This window comes from Octopus sinensis, linkage group LG30 (genome assembly GCF_006345805.1).
Source record: "Octopus sinensis linkage group LG30, ASM634580v1, whole genome shotgun sequence".
NCBI classification, from domain to species: domain Eukaryota; kingdom Metazoa; phylum Mollusca; class Cephalopoda; order Octopoda; family Octopodidae; genus Octopus; species Octopus sinensis.
The window spans coordinates 9,966,624-9,987,028 of NC_043026.1; the positions used below are offsets into that span (position 1 = coordinate 9,966,624).

Sequence of the window (20,405 nt, forward strand, 5' to 3'; positions counted from 1 at the left end):
TTTGTGGTAAATCATTCTCTAACAGTAGTCACTTATCTACACACACACGTATCCATACTGGAGAGAAACCGTATCATTGTGATATCTGTGGTAAATCATTCTCTCAAAATGGTGATGTTACAAAACACAAATATATTCATACAGGAGAGAAATCATATCTTTGTGATGTCTGTGGTAAATCATTCTCTAACAGTAGTCACTTATCTAGACATAAACATATTCATACCGGAGAGAAACCATATCATTGTGATATTTGTGGTAAATCATTCTTTCAAAATTCTGGCTTAACGCAACATAAATATATTCACACAGGGGAGAAACCATATCATTGTGATATCTGTGGTGAATCATTCTCTCAAAATGGTAGCTTAACGAAACACAAATATATTCATACAGGTGAGAAACCATATCACTGTGAGATCTGTGGTAAATCATTCTCTCAAAATGGTAACTTAGTGAAACACAAATATATTCATACAAAGAAGAAAGGAAAAAGGTAGTTTCTGCAGTTTCTTGTTTGCTGTAGTGTAATCCTTTAGAGGTTCCATACCAGGTTTCAATATATAAAAAACAGGAGCTGCATGTGGACGTACGTGTGTGAAGTTTTTTGCTTTGTACCTTGACTTAATGCTTGTGTTAAATTTAGTGATGATCCATAAGCCAGTAACACACATCATGATATTGAATACACAATATTTGATACTCCATATGATATTAGCAAGCAAGTGTTGCCAAATTTGAAGGACATTAAAATGTGTTTCATTTGAATGAGAAAAAGAAAAAAAGACTTCATTTGGAGACCTAATATTAACCCTTTAGTGTTTAAACCGGCCATATCCGGCCAAAACATTCTACCTATTTTATGTTCAAACTAGTCAGATATGATCATTTATAGCTATCTTATTGTGTCATTTTAAAAATAAACAAAACACATCATTGAAATCTCAAGGCCATGAAATGATGCAAGATTAATTTTACATAGTGTGAATACATAAACTTTACATTTGACAGAATAATCTGAATGCTAAAGGGTTAATGATAATAAAGAAAACAAAGTCTATTTATTTCACATAATTTCCAACTTTTAAGTGTATTGTGGAACTAAAGATCTTAACACGGTTGTTTTTAAAGGATTTTGCAATAAAAAGTTATCTAGATGCATTTTGACTCCATCTAAATCATTCAATGTTTTTCTTTGTAATGAGTTCTGTAGAGACAAAAACAAGTGGTAATCAGATGGCACATCATCATCATCATCATTTAACGTCTGCTTTCCATGCTAGCATGGGTTGGACGATTTGACTGAGGACTGGCGAACCAGACTCCAATCTGATCTGGCAGAGTTTCTACAGCTGGATGCCCTTCCTAACGCCAACCACTCCGAGAGTGTAGTGGGTGCTTTTACATGCCACCGGCACGAGGGCCAGTTTGGTGGTAGTGGCAACGGCCACGCCCAAATGGTGCTTTCTACATGCCACCTGCACAGGAGCCAGTCCAGCGGCACTGGTGACGACCTCGCTCAAATATTTCACATGCCACCAGCACAAGTGTTAGTAAGGCGACGCAGTAATGATCACATTTGAACGGTGTCCTTAACATGCCATCGGCACAAAGGCCAGCTTGTTGCTCTGGCAATGATCTCACTCGTATGGTACTCTTAGCGCTCCACTAGCAACGGATGCCAGTCACCGTCAGACACAATCAATATTGAATTGCTGTACTTACTTCACTCAGTTCTTCCTCTTCCTCACCTTCAGGTACAATTTTGAGAGGAAAATATAGGGGATGGGTTAAGAGATCCCAGCCAAGTTCATGTAAGCTTGTTCGGGTAGCCAAAGACACAGGAGTGGCTGTGGGGTAAGTAGCTTGCTAACCAACCACATGGTTCCGGGTTCAGTCCTACTGCGTGGCATCTTGGGCAAGTGTCTTCTGCTATAGCCCCGGGCCGACCAATGCCTTGTGAGTGGATTTGGTAGACGGAAACTGAAAGAAGCCTGTCGTATATATGTATGTGTTTGTGTGTCTGTTTGTCCCCCTAGCATTGCTTGACAACCGATGCTGGTGTGTTTACGTCCCCGTCACTTAGCGGTTCGGCAAAAGAGACCGAGAGAATAAGTACTGGGCTTACAAAGAATAAGTCCCGGGGTCGATTTGCTCGACTAAAGGCGGTGCTCCAGCATGGCCACAGTCAAATGACTGAAACATGTAAAAGAGTAAAAGAAAAAGAGTATATGGACAGGCATTTCCTTGTTAGGACCCTATCCCCTTTCCTGTTGGCAATTTCTAGCCTCAAGTCTTTGATGTTTCTGGGTTCAAATTATCCAGCTGATGACAGTATACATAAGAATTAATGATCTGGTTTTGTGGGAGAAGCTCATCATAAATAATGCCTTTATGACCCCACCAAACACAAAAGCATAGCCCTTTTCGCATGGATATTCATCTTTGGTTGCTGCTTTGGGTGATCCTTACACAAACTCAACAATAGCCGATACACACACACACATTTGTGTAACGATAAAGATTAATTGTATATAATGATAATATGGAATGTCGGAGTCATAATCAGTTTGTAAAGATTGATTCTTCGTTGATTGCCATTATGTAAAGATGGAGGCGCAATGGCCCAGTGGTTAGGGCAGCGGACTCGCGGTCATAGGATCGCGGTTTCGATTCCCAGACTGGGCGTTGTGAGTGTTTATTGAGCGAAAACACCTAAAGCTCCACGAGGCTCCAGCAGGGGATGGTGGTGATCCCTGCTGTACTCTTTCACCACAACTTTCTCTCACTCTTACTTCCTGTTTCTGTTGTACCTGTATTTCAAAGGGCCGGCCTTGTCACTCTCTGTGTCACGCTGAATATCCCTGAGAACTACGTTAAGGGTGCACGTGTCTGTGGAGTGCTCAGCCACTTACACGTTAATTTCACGAGCAGGCTGTTCCGTTGATTTGGATCAACCGGAACCCTCATCGTCGTAACCGACTGAGTGCTTCCATCCGAGGCTCCGGCAGGGGATGGTGGTGATCCCTGCTGTACTCTTTCACCACAACTTTCTATCACTCTTACTTCCTGTTTCTGTTGTACCTGTATTTCAAAGGGCCGGCCTTGTCACTCTCTGTGTCACGCTGAATATCCCCGAGAACTACGTTAAGGGTACACGTGTCTGTGGAGTGCTCAGCCACTTACACGTTAATTTCACGAGCAGGCTGTTCCGTTGATTCGGATCAACTGGAACCCTCGTCGTCGTAACCGATGGAGTGCTTCCACCACTATGTAAAGATGAAAGAACAGTGATTGAAGTTGTGAGGAAAATATTTATTTTTACCGTTGCATTATACAATACCTTGCCTCGACGGGCAGGTGATGAAATCGTGAAGCATGCAAAGTAAAGATAGGTGTACATTTTCCTTGTATAGTTTGTGTTTGTGTTCTCATCATAGTTTAGTAGTAATTACAGATAGAACTAGAGTGATGTAAGAGAAAACGGAGACAGAGTGTGGGACCAAACGACTGATTCGTTGATGAGTTACCTTAGTTGTCATTTTTGTGCCCTTATCTTTAGGGACGGCGTTTTGTTCAACCTGTCAGCCAGACTTCGTTCTCAGTAACTCACCAACTCAAGTTGTCACTGACTAACTGAGTTGGAGTTGCCACCAAGTGACTATAACTATCCAGAAGGATAGACATATCGTTCAGAACAATGGATTTCGTTGGTGGTACTTGTTATCTTAATTCTAGCTTTTGGTGGAGTAGAAGAGGTTAAAAGGGTCAAGTGGTGGTACTTGTTATCTTAATTCTAGCTTTTGGTGGAGTAGAAGAGGTTAGAAGGATCAAGTGGTGGTACTTGTTATCTTAATTCTAGCTTTTGGTGGAGTAGAAGAGGTTAGAAGGGTCAAGTGGTGGTACTTGTTATCTTAATTCTAGCTTTTGGTGGAGTAGAAGAGGTTAGAAGGGTGAAGTGGTGGTACTTGTTATCTTAATTCTAGCTTTTGGTGGAGTAAAAGAGGTTAGAAGGGTGAAGTGGTGGTACTTGTTATCTTAATTCTAGCTTTTGGTGGAGTAGAAGAGGTTAGAAGGGTCAAGTGGTGGTACTTGTTATCTAATTCTAGCTTTTGGTGGAGTAGAAGAGGTTAGAAGGGTCAAGTGGTGGTATTTGTTATCTTAATTCTAGCTTTTGGTGGAGTAGAAGAGGTTAGAAGGGTCAAGTGGTGGTACTTGTTATCTTAATTCTAGCTTTTGGTGGAGTAGAAGAGGTTAGAAGGGTCAAGTGGTGGTACTTGTTATCTTAATTCTAGCTTTTGGTGGAGTAGAAGAGGTTAGAAGGGTCAAGTGGTGGTACTTGTTATCTTAATTCTAGCTTTTGGTGGAGTAGAAGAGGTTAGAAGGGTCAAGTGGTGGTACTTGTTATCTTAATTCTAGCTTTTGGTGGAGTAGAAGAGGTTAGAAGGGTCAAGTGGTGGTACTTGTTATCTTAATTCTAGCTTTTGGTGGAGTAGAAGAGGTTAGAAGGGTCAAGTGGTGGTACTTGTTATCTTAATTCTAGCTTTTGGTGGAGTAAAAGAGGTTAGAAGGGTCAAGTGGTGGTACTTGTTATCTTAATTCTAGTTTTTGGTAGAGTAGAAGAGGTTAGAAGGGTCAAGTGGTGGTACTTGTTATCTTAATTCTAGCTTTTGGTGGAGTAGAAGAGGTTAGAAGGGTCAAGTGGTGGTACTTGTTATCTTAATTCTAGCTTTTGGTGGAGTAAAAGAGGTTAGAAGGGTCAAGTGGTGGTACTTGTTATCTTAATTCTAGTTTTTGGTGGAGTAGAAGAGGTTAGAAGGGTCAAGTGGTGGTACTTGTTATCTTAATTCTAGCTTTTGGTGGAGTAGAAGAGGTTAGAAAGGTCAAGTGGTGGTACTTGTTATCTTAATTCTAGCTTTTGGTGGAGTAGAAGAGGTTAGAAGGGTCAAGTGGTGGTACTTGTTATCTTAATTCTAGCTTTTGGTGGAGTAGAAGAGGTTAGAAGGGTCAAGTGGTGGTACTTGTTATCTTAATTCTAGCTTTTGGTGGAGTAGAAGAGGTTAGAAGGGTCAAGTGGTGGTACTTGTTATCTTAATTCTAGCTTTTGGTGGAGTAGAAGAGGTTAGAAGGGTCAAGTGGTGGTACTTGTTATCTTAATTCTAGCTTTTGGTGGAGTAGAAGAGGTTAGAAGGGTCAAGTGGTGGTACTTGTTATCTTAATTCTAGCTTTTGGTGGAGTAGAAGAGGTTAGAAGGGTCACGTGGTGGTACTTGTTATCTTAATTCTAGCTTTTGGTGGAGTAGAAGAGGTTAGAAGGGTCAAGTGGTGGTACTTGTTATCTTAATTCTAGCTTTTGGTGGAGTAGAAGAGGTTAGAAGGGTCAAGTGGTGGTACTTGTTATCTTAATTCTAGCTTTTGGTGGAGTAGAAGAGGTTAGAAGGGTCAAGTGGTGGTACTTGTTATCTTAATTCTAGCTTTTGGTGGAGTAGAAGAGGTTAGAAGGGTCAAGTGGTGGTACTTGTTATCTTAATTCTAGCTTTTGGTGGAGTAAAAGAGGTTAGAAGGGTCAAGTGGTGGTACTTGTTATCTTAATTCTAGCTTTTGGTGGAGTAGAAGAGGTTAGAAGGGTCAAGTGGTGGTACTTGTTATCTAATTCTAGCTTTTGGTGGAGTAGAAGAGGTTAGAAGGGTCAAGTGGTGGTACTTGTTATCTTAATTCTAGCTTTTGGAGTAGAAGAGGTTAGAAGGGTCAAGTGGTGAAGACATTGTTTCGGCCTAGCTAATGCAAAACTGCTTAATGTAAACACGTCGTTTTATTTGAAGTTCGGGGTTTGGACGATGGTGTTGCTGATAGTGGTGGTGGTGGTGTTGGTGATTACTTTAATAATGGTGGTGACAGTATTTATGGTAGCGGTTGTGGTGATGGTTGCGGTGGTAGGTTTTTAGGTGAAAGTGGTTATGGTAGTTGGTGGGTCTTGATGGTAAGGACGATGGTTGTAGGGGTCATGACGATGGTATGGTGTTGGTGATGTTGACCTTGATTGTGTTCACCTTAGAGGTGGTGGCGGCGGCGACGGCTTTGGTGGTAGTGGTGTTGTTTGTGGTTGTGGTTGTGGTGGTGTTCTACTGTGAGAAAAGTTGTTGAATTTAATTTTAATTTGGCTATAGTGGATCGAATCCACTTCATGCCTGCAAGATCTACTACATATATATATATATATATATATATGAAATCACTCACACGCTCCATTTGACCCATGACATTGCTATGCTATTGGAACTTTAGCTGCACAAAGTATATTTCATGAATGATGTCTGTGTGTCTCGCTATCTCTCTCTCCACACAAATTTGAAACGTATTAGTTTACCCGATTAAAATTTCGGCACGAAAAATTGCCAAAGGAAAATGCAAACATTGGATACTGTTTGAAAACTAGTGACTTTTAAGAGGTTTGTAAAAGATATTTTGATTTAATATAATACTTTGTTTCACACACAAACACTGGTTTTTTATAACGATTTTGTATTGTTCTTTCTCTTGCGTGTTTTTAAAGAGGATTTTGTAACATTCTTTCTATCTCCTCTCCAGACCTTCGTTACCACTAATTTTTTTTTTTTATAAAGGCGCACTTGTAGAAATTTTACAGAAAGAAACAGTTCCCATTTTCCAGACCAGTGCCGCCCCGACTGGCCTCCGTGCCGGTGACACGTAAAGTAAAATGCACCATCCGATTGTGGCCGTTTGCCAACCTCGTCTGGCCCCATGCCGGTGGCACGTAAAAAGCACCATCCGATTGTGACTGTTTGCTAGCCTCGTCTGGCCCCATGCCGGTGGCACGTAAAAAGCACCATTCGATTGTGGCCGTTTGCCAGCCTTGTCTGGCCCCATGCCGGTGGCACGTAAAAAGCACCATCCGATTGTGGCTGTTTGCCAGCCTCGTCTGGACCCATGCCGGTGGCACATAAAAAGCACCATCCGATTGTGGCCGTTTGCCAGCCTCGTCTGGACCCATGCCGGTGGCACATAAAAAGCACCATCCGATTGTGGCCGTTTGCCAGCCTCGTCTGGACCCATGCCGGTGGCACATAAAAAGCACCATCCGATTGTGGCCGTTTGCCAGCCTTGTCTGGCCCCATGCCGGTGGCACGTAAAAAGCACCATCCGATTGTGGCCGTTTGCCAGCCTTGTCTGGCCCCATGCCGGTGGCACGTAAAAAGCACCATCCGATTGTGGCCGTTTGCCAGCCTTGTCTGGCCCCATGCCGGTGGCACATAAAAAGCACCATCCGATTGTGGCCGTTTGCCAGCCTTGTCTGGCCCCATGCCGGTGGCACGTAAAAAGCACCATCCGATTGTGGCCGTTTGCCAGCCTTGTCTGGCCCCATGCCGGTGGCACGTAAAAAGCACCATCCGATTGTGGCCGTTTGCCAGCCTTGTCTGGCCCCATGCCGGTGGCACGTAAAAAGCACCATCCGATTGTGGCCGTTTGCCAGCCTTGTCTGGCCCCATGCCGGTGGCACGTAAAAAGCACCATCCGATTGTGACTGTTTGCCAGCCTCGTCTGGCCCCATGCCGGTGGCACGTAAAAAGCACCATCCGATTGTGGCTGTTTGCTAGCCTCGTCTGGCCCCATGCCGGTGGCACATAAAAAGCACCATCCGATTGTGACTGTTTGCTAGCCTCGTCTGGCCCCATGCCGGTGGCACATAAAAAGCACCATCCGATTGTGGCTGTTTGCTAGCCTCGTCTGGCCCCATGCCGGTGGCACATAAAAAGCACCATCCGATTGTGGCTGTCTGCCAGCCTTGTCTGGCCCCATGCCGGTGGCACATAAAAAGCACCATCCGATTGTGGCTGTCTGCCAGCCTCGCCTGGCCCCTGTGCCGGTGGCACGTAAAAAGCACCATCCGATTGTGGCCATTTGCCAGCCTCGCCTGGCACCTGTGCAGGTGGCATGTAAAAAGCACCATCTGTCCGTGGCCGTTTGCCAGCCCCATCTGGCACGTAAATGCACCCACTACACTCATGGAGTGGTTGGCGTTAGGAAGGGCATCCAGCTGTAGAAACACTGCATGATCAGACTCGGCCTGGCGTAGCCTTCGGGCTTCCCAGACCCCAGTTGAACCGTCCAACCCATGCCAGCATGGAAAACAGACGTTAAACGATGATGATGATGATTAGGTCACCGTAATTCATTCATCGACAAAAAGAAAAAAACATTTTCCAATAATTCCAGTTTCCTCCACCCGATTTTTCCGAAGAAAAGTAAGTGGTTTGCAGCATATTAGGCATCCGTGATGTATGTCGTTTAAAAGGTATTTATATACAATTTCATTAAAAAATATCCATTTCCCTCAAAGTTATGAAGGAAAAACTCAGATCTTGTGAATTTTCCGAAGCCTTCTCCCCCATCCTGTTGCTTTCCACACATTTTTGATTTCAGATTCGTTTCCTCCGTGGGGGTGAAGTAGAAAGATATCCATTTTCCTCACAGTTACGAGGGGAAAACATCGGATCTTGTGAATTTTCCGAAGCCCTCTCCCCCATCCTGTTGCTTTCCGCACATTTTTGATTTCAGATTCGTTTCCTCCGTGGGGGTGAAGTAGAAAGATATCCATTTTCCTCACAGTTACAAGGGGAAAACATCAGATCTTGTGAATTTTCCGAAGCCTTCTCCCCCATCCTGTTGCTTTCCGCACATTTTTGATTTCAGATTCGTTTCCTCCGTGGGGGTGAAGTAGAAAGATATCCATTTTCCTCAGTTACGAGGGGAAAACATCGGATCTTGTGAATTTTCCGAAGCCCTCTCCCCCACCCTGTTGCTTTCTGCACATTTTTGATTTCAGATTCGTTTCCTCCGTGGGGGTGAAGTAGAAAGATATCCATTTTCCTCACAGTTACGAGGGGAAAACATCGGATCTTGTGAATTTTCCGAAGCCTTCTCCCCCATCCTGTTGCTTTCCGCACATTTTTGATTTCAGATTCGTTTCCTCCGTGGGGGTGAAGTAGAAAGATATCCATTTTCCTCACAGTTATGAGGGGAAAACATCGGATCTTGTGAATTTTCCGAAGCCTTCTCCCCCATCCTGTTGCTTTCCGCACATTTTTGATTTCAGATTCGTTTCCTCCGTGGGGGTGAAGTAGAAAGATATCCATTTTCCTCACAGTTACAAAGGGAAAACATCGGATCTTGTGAATTTTCCTTAGTCCTCTCCCCACCTCCTCGGAAAGAGGGGACTTTGCACCATCCGCAGATTTGGTCAGTAGCCTTCAACAGGTCAACCTGAAAGAACCTCCATATTATGTGATGCTATATCCTCCCCTTTCTCATCAAAAGCTTCAAGTAATGTCTCTAAATCTCTGTCCATTCAGACAATCCCTAAGCTTCTAGACCCTTCTTTTCCATGTTGGCCGTCTTCTGGGTGGCCATTTAGCCCTGATCCTGAAGTCGCTAACTCTTTACTCTTTTTACTTGTTTCAGTCATTTGACTGCGGCCATGCTGGAGCACCGCCTTTAGTCGAGCAAATCGACCCCGGGACATATTCTTTGTAAGCCCAGTACTTATTCTATCAGTCTCTTTTGCCGAACCGCAAAGTGACGGGGACGTAAACACACCACCATCGGTTGTCAAGCAATGCTAGGGGGACAAACACAGACACACAAACATATACACACACACTTATATATATATATATATATATATATATATATACATACATATATACGACGGGCTTCTTTCAGTTTGTCTACCAAATCCACTCACAAAGCATTGGTTGGCCCGGGGCTATAGCAGAAGACACTTGCCCAAGGTGCCACGCAGTGGGACTGAACCCGGAATCATGTGGTTGGTTAGCAAGCTACTTACCACATAGCCACACCTGCGCTTAACTACTAACCTATGTTGTGGGGTGCATTCGTCACTTGAGAAAGTTTTGGCATTAATAAGTAGCCAACATTCCTGTTTCCTGGTGAGAATGTTGTCAATCTGACTAGTGTACCCACCAGACTGGTGGGGGAACAGGTGACTGGTAGGTTTCACACAACTTCAGCAGCCTAGTTCCCTCCTCATTGCTGGAACCAAGTCTATAGCCACCACGTACACCATGGAGACTCCCTGGATGTTGTCCAACATGTCCATTGAAGTCGCCAACCACAAAGAGAAGGCCCGTCATTCGTCGACAAGGAGTGGCTGTGTGGTAAGTAGCTTGCTTACCAACCACATGGTTCCAGGTTCAGTCCCACTGCGTGGCACCTTGGGCAAGTGTCTTCTGCTGTATTCCCGGGCCGACCAATGCGTTGTGAGTGGATTTGGTAGACGGAAACTGAAAGAAGCCTGTTGTGTATATGTATTTGTGTGTGTGTTTGTGTGTCTGTGTTTGTCCCCCTAGCATTGCTTGACAACCGATGCTGGTGTGTTTATGTCCCCGTTACTTAGCGGTTCGGCAAAAGAGACCGATAGAATAAGTACTGGGCTTACAAAGAATAAGTCCCGGGGTCGATTTGCTCGACTAAAGGCGGTGCTCCAGCATGGCAGCAGTCAAATGACTGAAACAAGTTAAAGAGTAAAGGTAGTCTGCAAGGTGTCATAAAATCGATTTTTCTGTTCATCAGGGGAGACCTGGCTGAGGGGCTGAAGCCAAGATATGGCTGCTAATCTAAGCTGAAGTACTCTATTACAGACTCTGACTGCCTCAATTACCTTATCAACCCATTTCTCCGCAAGAAGCATACCCACGCCCCTAACCCCATCAGTGTTCCCTACCCAGAAAACCTTATACCTATGATCTTTGCCTGTGAGGAACCTAGCAGAACTTCCTCTCCACCTTATTTCCTGGATGCAGCACAAATCTACACATGTCCGTTCAAGCATCTCAACACCTATCTTTCAATGTGCCAACTCTGAGGGTGCGGGCCAGCAAGACCCTGGGATGGGAGACAGCAGCATTTATGCATCTGAAAAGAAATCTTGCATTTGGCAGATCTCATAAACATACACAGACTTCAACCTGCATGTATTCATCATCATCATCATCATCGTTTAGCGTCCGTTTTCCATGCTAGCATGGGTTGGACGGTTCTACTGGGGTCTGTGAAGCCAGAAGGCTGCACCAGGCCCAGTCTGATCTGGCAGTGTTTCTGCAGCTGGATGGCCTTCCTAACGCCAACCACTCCGTGAGTGTAGTGGGTGCTTTTTACGTGCCACCCGCGCAGGTGCCAGACAGAGCTGGCAAACGGCCACAAACGGATGGTGCTTTTTATGTGCCACCGGCACGGGGGCCAGGCGAGGCTGGCAAACGGCCACGAACGGATGGTGCTTTTTACGTGCTACCGGCACGGGGGCCAGGCGAGGCTGGCAAACGGCCACGAACGGATGGTGCTTTTTACGTGCCACCGGCACGAGGCCAGTCGGGGCGGCACTGGCAACGGTCACGAAAGGGAAGGTTCTCTTACATGCCACCGGCACTGGTAACACATCTGCAATTTCCATTGATCGATTTCGATTCTGTACCATCATTTTATTGGCTTCATAATCACTACAGTCAATAGGATAGACACTAGGTAGGGAAGGGAGGTATTCTGTATGGTAAGCCGTCGAAGGTGCTCAGGAAAAGGACATCCGGTAGAGGTCAGAGGAGACTTCGGGGAAAAGTGGAAACATTTTGACTATAGTGCTTGAACAATAAGCATTGGTTACGATAACTTCCTGGACAATCTTATTAATTCAATGGTGATAAGACTGTATCCTAATACACCCCATATTTTGTGCACTTGAGAAGCAATTCCTGATGGATAAGGGGCCTTCAGAGACTTTGTATTAACTGCTGCCAACAAGAATGGCTGGACCTTCACATGGTGTATAGAGGTCCTTACACCATGGAAAAAAAGGTGAAACTTCATCATCATCATCATTTAGCGTCCGCTTTCCATGCTAGCATGGGTAGGACGGGTCAACTGGGGTCCGTGAAGCTGGAAGGCTTCGTCAGGCCCAGTCAGATCTGGCAGTGGTTCTACGGCTGGATGCCCTTCCTAACGCCAACCACTCCGCGAGTGTAGTGGGTGTTTTTTACATGCCACCTGCACAGGTGCCAGACAAGGCTGGCAAACGGCCACGAACGGACGGTGCTTTTACGTGTCACCGCCACGGGGCCAGACGAGGCTGGCAACGGACACGAACGGATGGTGCTTTTACGTGCCACCAACACAGGGCCAGACAGAGCTGGCTAACGGCCACAAATGGACGGTGCTTTTACGTGTCACCGGCACGGGGGCCAGACGAGGCTGGCAACGGACACGAACGGATGGTGCTTTTACGTGCCACCGACACGGGGCCAGACAGAGCTGGCAAACGGCCACGAACGGACGGTGCTTTTACGTGTCACCGGCACGGGGGCCAGCGGAGGCTGGCAATGAACACGAACGGATGGTGCTTTGAAACTTATAAAGAACAAAACAAAAAAAATCTAAAAGTCTTGGAAACACTTTAATTTCAATTGCATAAATCAAAGGAATATTAAAAATATATTGCAAAACAAGAAACTACATTTTCCCTTTCTTCCCTGTATGAATATATTTATGTTTTGGTAAGTACCAACTCTGAGCGAATGATTTACCACAGATATCACAGTGATACGGTTTTTCTCCTGTATGACTACGTCTGTGCTTTGCTAAGCCACCATTGTCAGCAAATGATTTACTACAAATATCACAGTGATATGGTTTTTCTCCTGTATGAATAGATTTGTGTCTAGTCAAAGTACCACTTTCAGAGAATGATTTACCACAGATATCACAGTGATATGGTTTCTCTCCTGTATGAATACGTCTGTGTCTAGTTAATGTACTACTTTCAGAAAATGATTTACCACAGATCTCACAGCGATACAGTTTCTCTCCCAAATGAACAGATTTGTGTCTAGTCAAAGTACCGCTTTCAGAGAATGATTTACCACAGATATCACAATGATATGGCTTCTCTCCCGTATGAATACGTCTGTGTCTTGTTAATGCACAACCTTCAGAGAATGATTTACCACAGATATTACATTTAAACAGCTTATCTTCCACATGAACAGATTTGTGTCTAGTCAAAGTACCACTTTCAGAGAATGATTTACCACAGATATCACAATGATACGGTTTCTCTCCTGTATGAATACGTCTGTGTCTAAATAATGTACGACTTTCAGAGAATGATTTACCACAAATATCACAGTCATATGGTCTTTCTGCTGTATGAACAGATTTGTGTCTAATTAATGTACTACTTACAGGGAATGATTTACCACAGATATCACAATGATATGGTTTCTCCCCTGTGTGAATACGCTTATGTTTTGTTAATGTATTACTTTGAGAGAATGATTTACCACAGATATCACAATTATATGGTTTCTCTCCTGTATGAATATGTTTGTGTTTCTTTAAGTTACCATTTTGGGAGAATGATTTACCACAGATATCACAATGATAAGGTTTCTCACCTGTATGAATATATTTGTGTTCTGTTAATTTACTATTTTGAGGGAATGATTTACCACAGATATCACATCTATATTGTGCCTCACCTGTATGAATAAGTTTGTGTTTAGTTAAGTGACTACTATTAGAGAAGGATTTACCACAGACGTCACAGTGATATGGCTTCTCTCCTGTATGGATACGTTCATGTGTAGTTAAGGTACTACTATGAGAGAATGATTCACCACAGATCTCACAACGATAAGGTCTCTCTCCTGTATGAGTACGTGCATGTGTAGTTAAGCTACTATTCTGAGAGAACGATTTACCACAGACATCACAATGGTATGGCTTCTCTCCTGTGTGAATACGTTTGTGAGTAAATAGGTTGCTTCTTTGAAGAAAGGACTTTGTACAGATATCACAGTCGTATGACCTCCTCTGTTTTATCATGGGTTCAGGTGAAACCAATTGCATATTTTTCTCGCTCTTTTCCATTACTCTTCCTCTCAAATACCAAAATTTATATATTCTTGCTTTTGTTTTTATATACTGCTGTATTTCTGTCGAGTGTTACCCTCTTGACACTCCAGTCATTGGTGTTCAGAAATTTTGCTAATAATATTATTTCGGAGCAAATGTTTCACAGATTTGTAGAAATAATGCTATACATCTGTTTCGCGTAATATTTCTTTTAGTCTTTAAAACATGGTAGATATTGACAATGGTTCTTCTTTTACATCGATGCTCTCTGATGTTCTGAAATTTATTTCAGAGCAAATATTTCACAGGAATTCTATCACTGATGTGTAGAAACAATCTGATACATATGTTTCGTATAATAGTTTCCTTTAGTCTTTAAAATATAGTAGATATTGAGGATGTTTCTTCTGATATGTCAATGTCATTTGATGTTCTGAAATTATAGAGAAACAACAGTGTAAGATGTCGAGGATACTTAAAACATACAGATTCATTTCTATTGAAATAAATGATAGAAATAAACATTTTCCCTAACATCTGAGCTGGATTCTGACAGCTCCATCAAGAAGTGCCGATCTCCCAAAGTAGATGGAACACGTGAAAGTGAGATGCCTAGAAAGACATGGTATGAATTGCTGAAGAGCGATGCTGAACCATTCATGTGATATGACAATGGACCAAGATGTCTGGCACCCAAGAAGACCCACACTCCATTATAGAAGTGTTAAGACTTGTCCCTCTGGTGGCAAAAAGCAGTTGTGTCTGTTCCTCATAATAATAATGAAATTATTGTATACAGTGCTCAGGTGCACCACAACTTGTCAGAAAGTGCATATAAAGTACATGCAGCAATGTAGAAATGTCTGGAAAGCGAACAATGTATGAGTCAGATACATGCTTGTGTGTGTATGGAGGGGAGAAAATCAGGTGTAGTGTTGGCGAATCTCAGGAAGCATGGAAGTTTTGAAGGATGCTGTGCTCCGACAACTAACAACCGATGCCGGCAGTTTGTTCCATGCTTCAGCAACTCTCAGTGTGAAAAAATGTTTCCTGAAGTCATGGGAGCTGTGCTGTTTTCTGACTTTGTAAATATGTCCACAGGTGTTAGATGGGTGGAGTTTGAAAAGGTGCTCAGAGTTATTGTTTGTGCGATGGTTGATAATTTTATGGGTGTCTGCCAGGTCAGCTGCCAGACGTCGGAGTTTCAATGTGTCCATGCCCAGGGAAGTAAGGCGTTCATAAAAGCATCTGTGTAGTATCATGTAAAAGCACTTCCACATTAAGGTATGTGCGTTTCCATGTAAAAGTGCATGTGCAATGCCACATAAAAGCACCCTTCACACATTGTGAAGGGTTTGGCACTGGGAAGGGCATCCAACGGTAAAAACCATAAGAAATTAGACTGGAGTCTGCTGCAGCTCCCCAGCTAGGGTCAAACCAGCCAAGCATGTACATCAGGCGCTAAATGATGATGATGCACTAAATTAAGCATATAAATTTATTAAAATTTATATCACAAAATCTTGTGTGAAGCTGACATCTTTGTAAACTACACTGACCCCTCCACATTGTGTAACAGTTTTAAAATAAAACTACAGAATAGGGGACGCAAACATTAGTCTTTCGCCAGAAATAGAACTTGACACTTGCACGATTTTCATTAAGAAAAGAAAAAAAAAAAACTCGGATTTTTTGCGTGGCATCAAGTACCCTGACCCTCTAACATGCTGCAAGCTCCTTAGGATCTTTTCACTTTGTCCGGCAGATTTAGAAAAATAATTTCCACGAAACTAAACACTTTTAAACTTCGTATACTGGTAGAATGTCTCACATAAAACATCTTTTTCTCTTGGCGTTCTTGAGAAAATTCTAACAGCAGTAATTGTATTCACCTCAATAGACGTCATTGATTGGTTGAAATTGCCGAAATACGAGAAATTAAACAAGAAATAGCTTACAAACTACAGAATTTTCTCAAGAACGCCAAGAGAAAAAGATGTTTTATGTGATACATTCTACCAGTATACTAAGTTTAAAAGTGTTTAGTTACAAAGAAATTATTTTTCTAAATCTGCCGGTCAAAGCGAAAAGATTCTAAATGAGCTTGCAGCATATTAGGAGGTCAGGGTACTTGATGCCACGAAAAAAAAAACTTCATGCAAGTGAAAAGATCAAAATTTGCTAGTGTTTCACCCCACTCAGTTTTCTCGATCAAAAAAGAGGTTTCGTTGCATGTTAGGAGATCACCGTAATTCATTCAACAAAAAACTTGCCAAGATTTACCGAAATTACTAGTAGAGTGGGCACACATCGCTATTTATTCAAAGGGTGACGAGCTGGCAGAATCCTTAGCACGCCGGGCGAAATGCTTAGCGGTATTTCGTCTGCCGTTAAATTCTGAGTTCAAATTGCGCCGAGGTCATCTTTGCCTTTCATCCTTTCGGGGTCGATAAATTAAGTACCAGTTACGCACTGGAGGTCGATGTAGTCGACTTAATACCTATGTCTGTCCTTGTTTGTCCCCTCTGTGTTTAGCCCCTTGTGGGTAATAAAGAAATAGGTATTTCGTCTGCCGTTAAATTCTGAGTTCAAATTCCGCTGAGGTCGACTTTGCCTTTCATCCTTTCGGGGTCGATAAATTAAGTACCAGTTACGCACTGGGGTCGATGGAATCGACTTAATACCTATGTCTGTCCTTCTTTGTCCCATCTATGTTTAGCCCCTTGTGGGTAGTAAAGAAATAGGTATTTCGTCTGCCGTTAAATTCTGAGTTCAAATTCCGCCGAGGTCGACTTTGCCTTTCATCCTTTCGGGGTCGATAAATTAAGTACCAGTTACGCACTGGGGTCGATGTAGTCGACTTAATACTTATGTTTGTCCCCACTATGTTTAGCCCCTTGTGGGTAATAAAGAAATAGGTATTTCGTTTGCCGTTAAATTCTGAGTTCAAATTCCGCCGAGGTCGACATTGCCTTTCATCCTTTCGGGGTCGATAAATTAAGTACCAGTTACGCACTGGGGTCGATGTAGTCGACTTAATACCTATGTTTGTCCCCACTATGTTTAGCCCCTTGTGGGTAATAAAGAAATAGGTATTTCGTTTGCCGTTAAATTCTGAGTTCAAATTCCGCCGAGGTCGACTTTGCCTTTCATCCTTTCGGGGTCGATAAATTAAGTACCAGTTACGCACTGGGGTCGATGTAGTCGACTTAATACCTATGTCTGTCCTTCTTTGTCCCCTCTATGTTTAGCCCCTTGTGGGTAATATAGAAATAGGTATTTATTCAAAGACACAAAACGTTCGATAAATTATAACAGAGTATTGGTGTCTGGACATTTCGGTGGTTGGAGAGTATTCCAGAATGATTCTTAAACGAAAAAAAAAAAAAAAAAAAAAACCAACTAACGTGTCAACGATCGGGAGTGTAGAGAGTAGGTTCCATAGCGAAAATAGCAACCAAATTCCGCCCAAATCAAACATTTCTCTTCCATAGCTAGAAACAGCCAAATCGCACGCGCAGTTCAAGGACATCTCTCATTCATAAAACATAGAAGAGATTCTAAGAATAGAAGTGTCAAAAAACGAACGCATACAGAATTAAAAGCACTGAACATCTTCATTGTTTAATACTTACGGAAACGCTTCATAAAGGATAGAGTTGTTATATATGCGTGTATCTGGTTGTAGGGAAATGCTTAATAAGTACGGATTATAAGTATTATAAATGTATTAAGTGATTCAGAGAAATTAATGAACAGGACTTTAAACTGGATATGGGCGTCAAGTAGGATGTGCGTTCAATGCGCATGCGTATCTCCTCTCCTGGAATATATTATCTCCCTTCATATCACGGTAGAGTACTGTTCAGTGAGGGCGCGTGGCTTAGTGGTTAGGGCATTCGGCTCATGATCGTAAGGTTGTGAGTTCGATTCCCGGCGACGCGTTGTGTCCTTGAGCAAGACACTTTACTTCACGTTGCTCCAGTCCACTCAGCTGGCAAAAATGAGTTGTACTTGTATTTCAAAGGGTCAGCCTTGTCACTCTCTGTGTCACGCTGATTATCCCCGAGAACTACGTTAAGGGTACACGTGTCTGTGGAATGCTCAGCCATTTGCACGTTAATTTCACGAGCAAGCTGTTCCGTTGATTGTATCAGCTGGGACCCTCGTCGTCGTAACCGGCGGAGTCTTTTTAGAGTACTGTTAAAATGTGTGGGTGTCCCCGACGGAGGGAGGACAGAGTAACGACGCAGACACGTTGGCACGCCGGGCGAAGTGCTTAGCGGTATTTCGTCTGCCGCTACGTTGTGAGTTCAAATTCCGCCGAGGTCGACTTTGCCTTTCATCCTTTCGGGGTCGATAAATTAAGTACCAGTTTAGCACTGGAGGTCGATGTAATCGACTTAATACCTAAGTCTGTCCTTGTTTTTAGCCCCTTGTGGGTAATAAATAGGTATTTCGTCTGCCACTAAGTTCTGAGCTCAAATTCCGCCAAGGTCGACTTTGCCTTTCATCCTTTCGGGGTCGATAAATTAAGTACCAGTTACGAACTGGGGTCGATGTAATCGACTTAATACCTATGTCTGTCCTTGTTTGTCCCCTCTGTGTTTAGCCCCTTGTGGGTAATAAAGAAATAGGTGTTTCATCTGCCGCTCCGTTCTGAGTTCAAATTCCGCCGAGGTCGACTTTGCCTTCCATCCTTTCGGGGTCGATAAATTAAGTACTAGTTACGCACTGGAGGTCGATGTAATCGACTTAATACCTATGTCTGTCCTTGTTTAGCCCCTTGTGGGTAATAAAGAAATAGGTATTTCGTCTGCCGCTACGTTCTGAGTTCAAATTCCGCCGAGGTCAACTTTGCCTTTCATCCTTTCGTGGTCGATAAATTAAGTACCACTTTAGCACTGGAGGTCGATGTAATCGACTTAATACCTATGTCTGTCCTTGTTTAGCCCCTTGTGGGTAATAAAGAAATAGGTATTTCGTCTACCACTACGTTCTGAGTTCAAATTCCGCCGAGGTCGACTTTGCCTTTCATCCTTTCGGGGTCGATAAATTAAGTACCAGTTTAGCACTGGAGGTCGATGTAATCGACTTAATACCTATGTCTGTCCTTGTTTTTAGCCCCTTGTGGGTAATAAATAGGTATTTCGTCTGCCACTACGTTCTGAGTTCAAATACCGCCGAGGTCGACTTTGCCTTTCATCCTTTCGGGGTCGATAAATTAAGTACCACTTTAGCACCGGAGGTCGATGTAATCGACTTAATACCTATATCTGTTCTTGTTTAGCCCCTTGTGAGTAATAAAGAAATAGGTATTTCGGGCTGTCAGAAGGAGGAAGAATTTTGGTATATAGGTGCTTGCACCAAGGAAAATAAGGAGTTGAAAATTAGAAAAACAAAACAAAAATATCTGAAAGTTTTGGAAATATTTTAATTTCCATTGCATGAAACACAGGAATATTAAAAATACATAGCAAACATGAAACTATCTCTTTCCTTTCTACCCTGTGTGAATAGATTTGTGTCTAGATAATTTACTACTTTCAGAGAATGATTTACCACAAATGTCACAGTGATATGGTTTCTCTCCTGTATGAATATATTTGTGTTTCATTAAGTTGCCATCTTGAGAGAATGATTTACCACAGATATTACAATGATACGGTTTCTCTCCTGTATGAATACGTTTGTGCTTTGTTAAGCTACTATTTTGAGAGAATGTTTTACCACAGATATCACAATCATAAGGTTTCTCTCCAGTATGAATATATTTGTGATGTGTTAAGTCAAAGTTTTGAGAGAATGATTTACCACAAATATCACAGTGATATGGTTTCTCTCCTGTATGAATAAGTTTGTGTTTTGTTAAGCTACTATTCTGATAGTAAGATTTACCACAGGTATCACAATTATATTGTTTCTCGCCTGTATGAATAAGTTTGTGTTTAGTTAAGTGACTACTATTAGAGAAGGATTTTTCACAGACATCACAGTGATATGGCTTCTCTCCTGTATGAGTACGTGTGTGTGCAATAACAGTACTATTTCTAGAGAATGATTTACCACAGATATCACACTGAAATGGTTTCTCTCCTGTATGAATACGTCTGTGCTTTGCTAAGCCACTATTGGCAGAGAATGATTTACCACAAAACTCACAATGATATGGTTTCTCTCCTGTATGAATACGTTTATGTGTAGTTAAGATACTATTATGAGAGAATGATTCTCCACAGATATCACAGTGATACGGTTTCTCTCCTGTATGAATACGTTTGTGTTTTGTTAAGTCACTATTATCAAAGAATGATTTACTACAAATATCACAGTGATATGATTTCTCTCCTGTATGAATATGTTTGTGTCTAGTTAAGACACTATTTTGCGAGAATGATTTGCCACAGATATCACAGTGATATGGCTTCTCTCCTGAATGAACACGTTTGTGTTTTGTTAAGGCAG

At 42.6% G+C, this 20,405-nt stretch overlaps 2 protein-coding genes across 3 annotated transcripts in view; one reads left to right on the plus strand and one right to left on the minus strand.

Annotated features, from left to right (window-relative positions):
- LOC115226358 (zinc finger protein 665-like) overlaps positions 1 to 806 on the plus strand; it is a 64,626-nt gene extending 63,820 nt beyond the window's left edge. For both annotated transcript variants that reach the window (XM_036515253.1, XM_029797358.2), the window contains one exon: positions 368 to 806. In XM_036515253.1, coding sequence (XP_036371146.1) covers positions 368 to 500 — 133 coding nt within the window. In that variant the 3' untranslated portion in view covers positions 501 to 806. The remainder of the gene's footprint in view (positions 1 to 367) is intronic.
- An 11,655-nt stretch (positions 807 to 12,461) lies between these two features.
- LOC115226361 (zinc finger protein 98-like) lies at positions 12,462 to 19,606 on the minus strand. Its single transcript, XM_036515305.1, has 2 exons — positions 19,448 to 19,606; positions 12,462 to 13,395 (listed from the first exon to the last, which is right to left on the minus strand). Exons 1-2 carry the CDS (start codon positions 19,555 to 19,557, stop codon positions 12,537 to 12,539), a joined length of 969 nt encoding a protein of 322 aa, XP_036371198.1. The 5' UTR covers positions 19,558 to 19,606; the 3' UTR covers positions 12,462 to 12,536.
- Positions 19,607 to 20,405: the final 799 nt, after the last annotated feature.

Bases quoted from the DNA above. Each gene is read 5' to 3' on its own strand.
- LOC115226361 (XM_036515305.1), bottom strand. From the start codon at position 19,557: ATGAAACACAAATATATTCATACAGGAGAGAAACCATATCACTGTGAC. The intron at 13,396-19,447 runs GTAGAAAGGAAA...TATTCATACAGG, and splicing joins CACAAATCTATTCACACAGG to AGAGAAACCATATAATTGTG.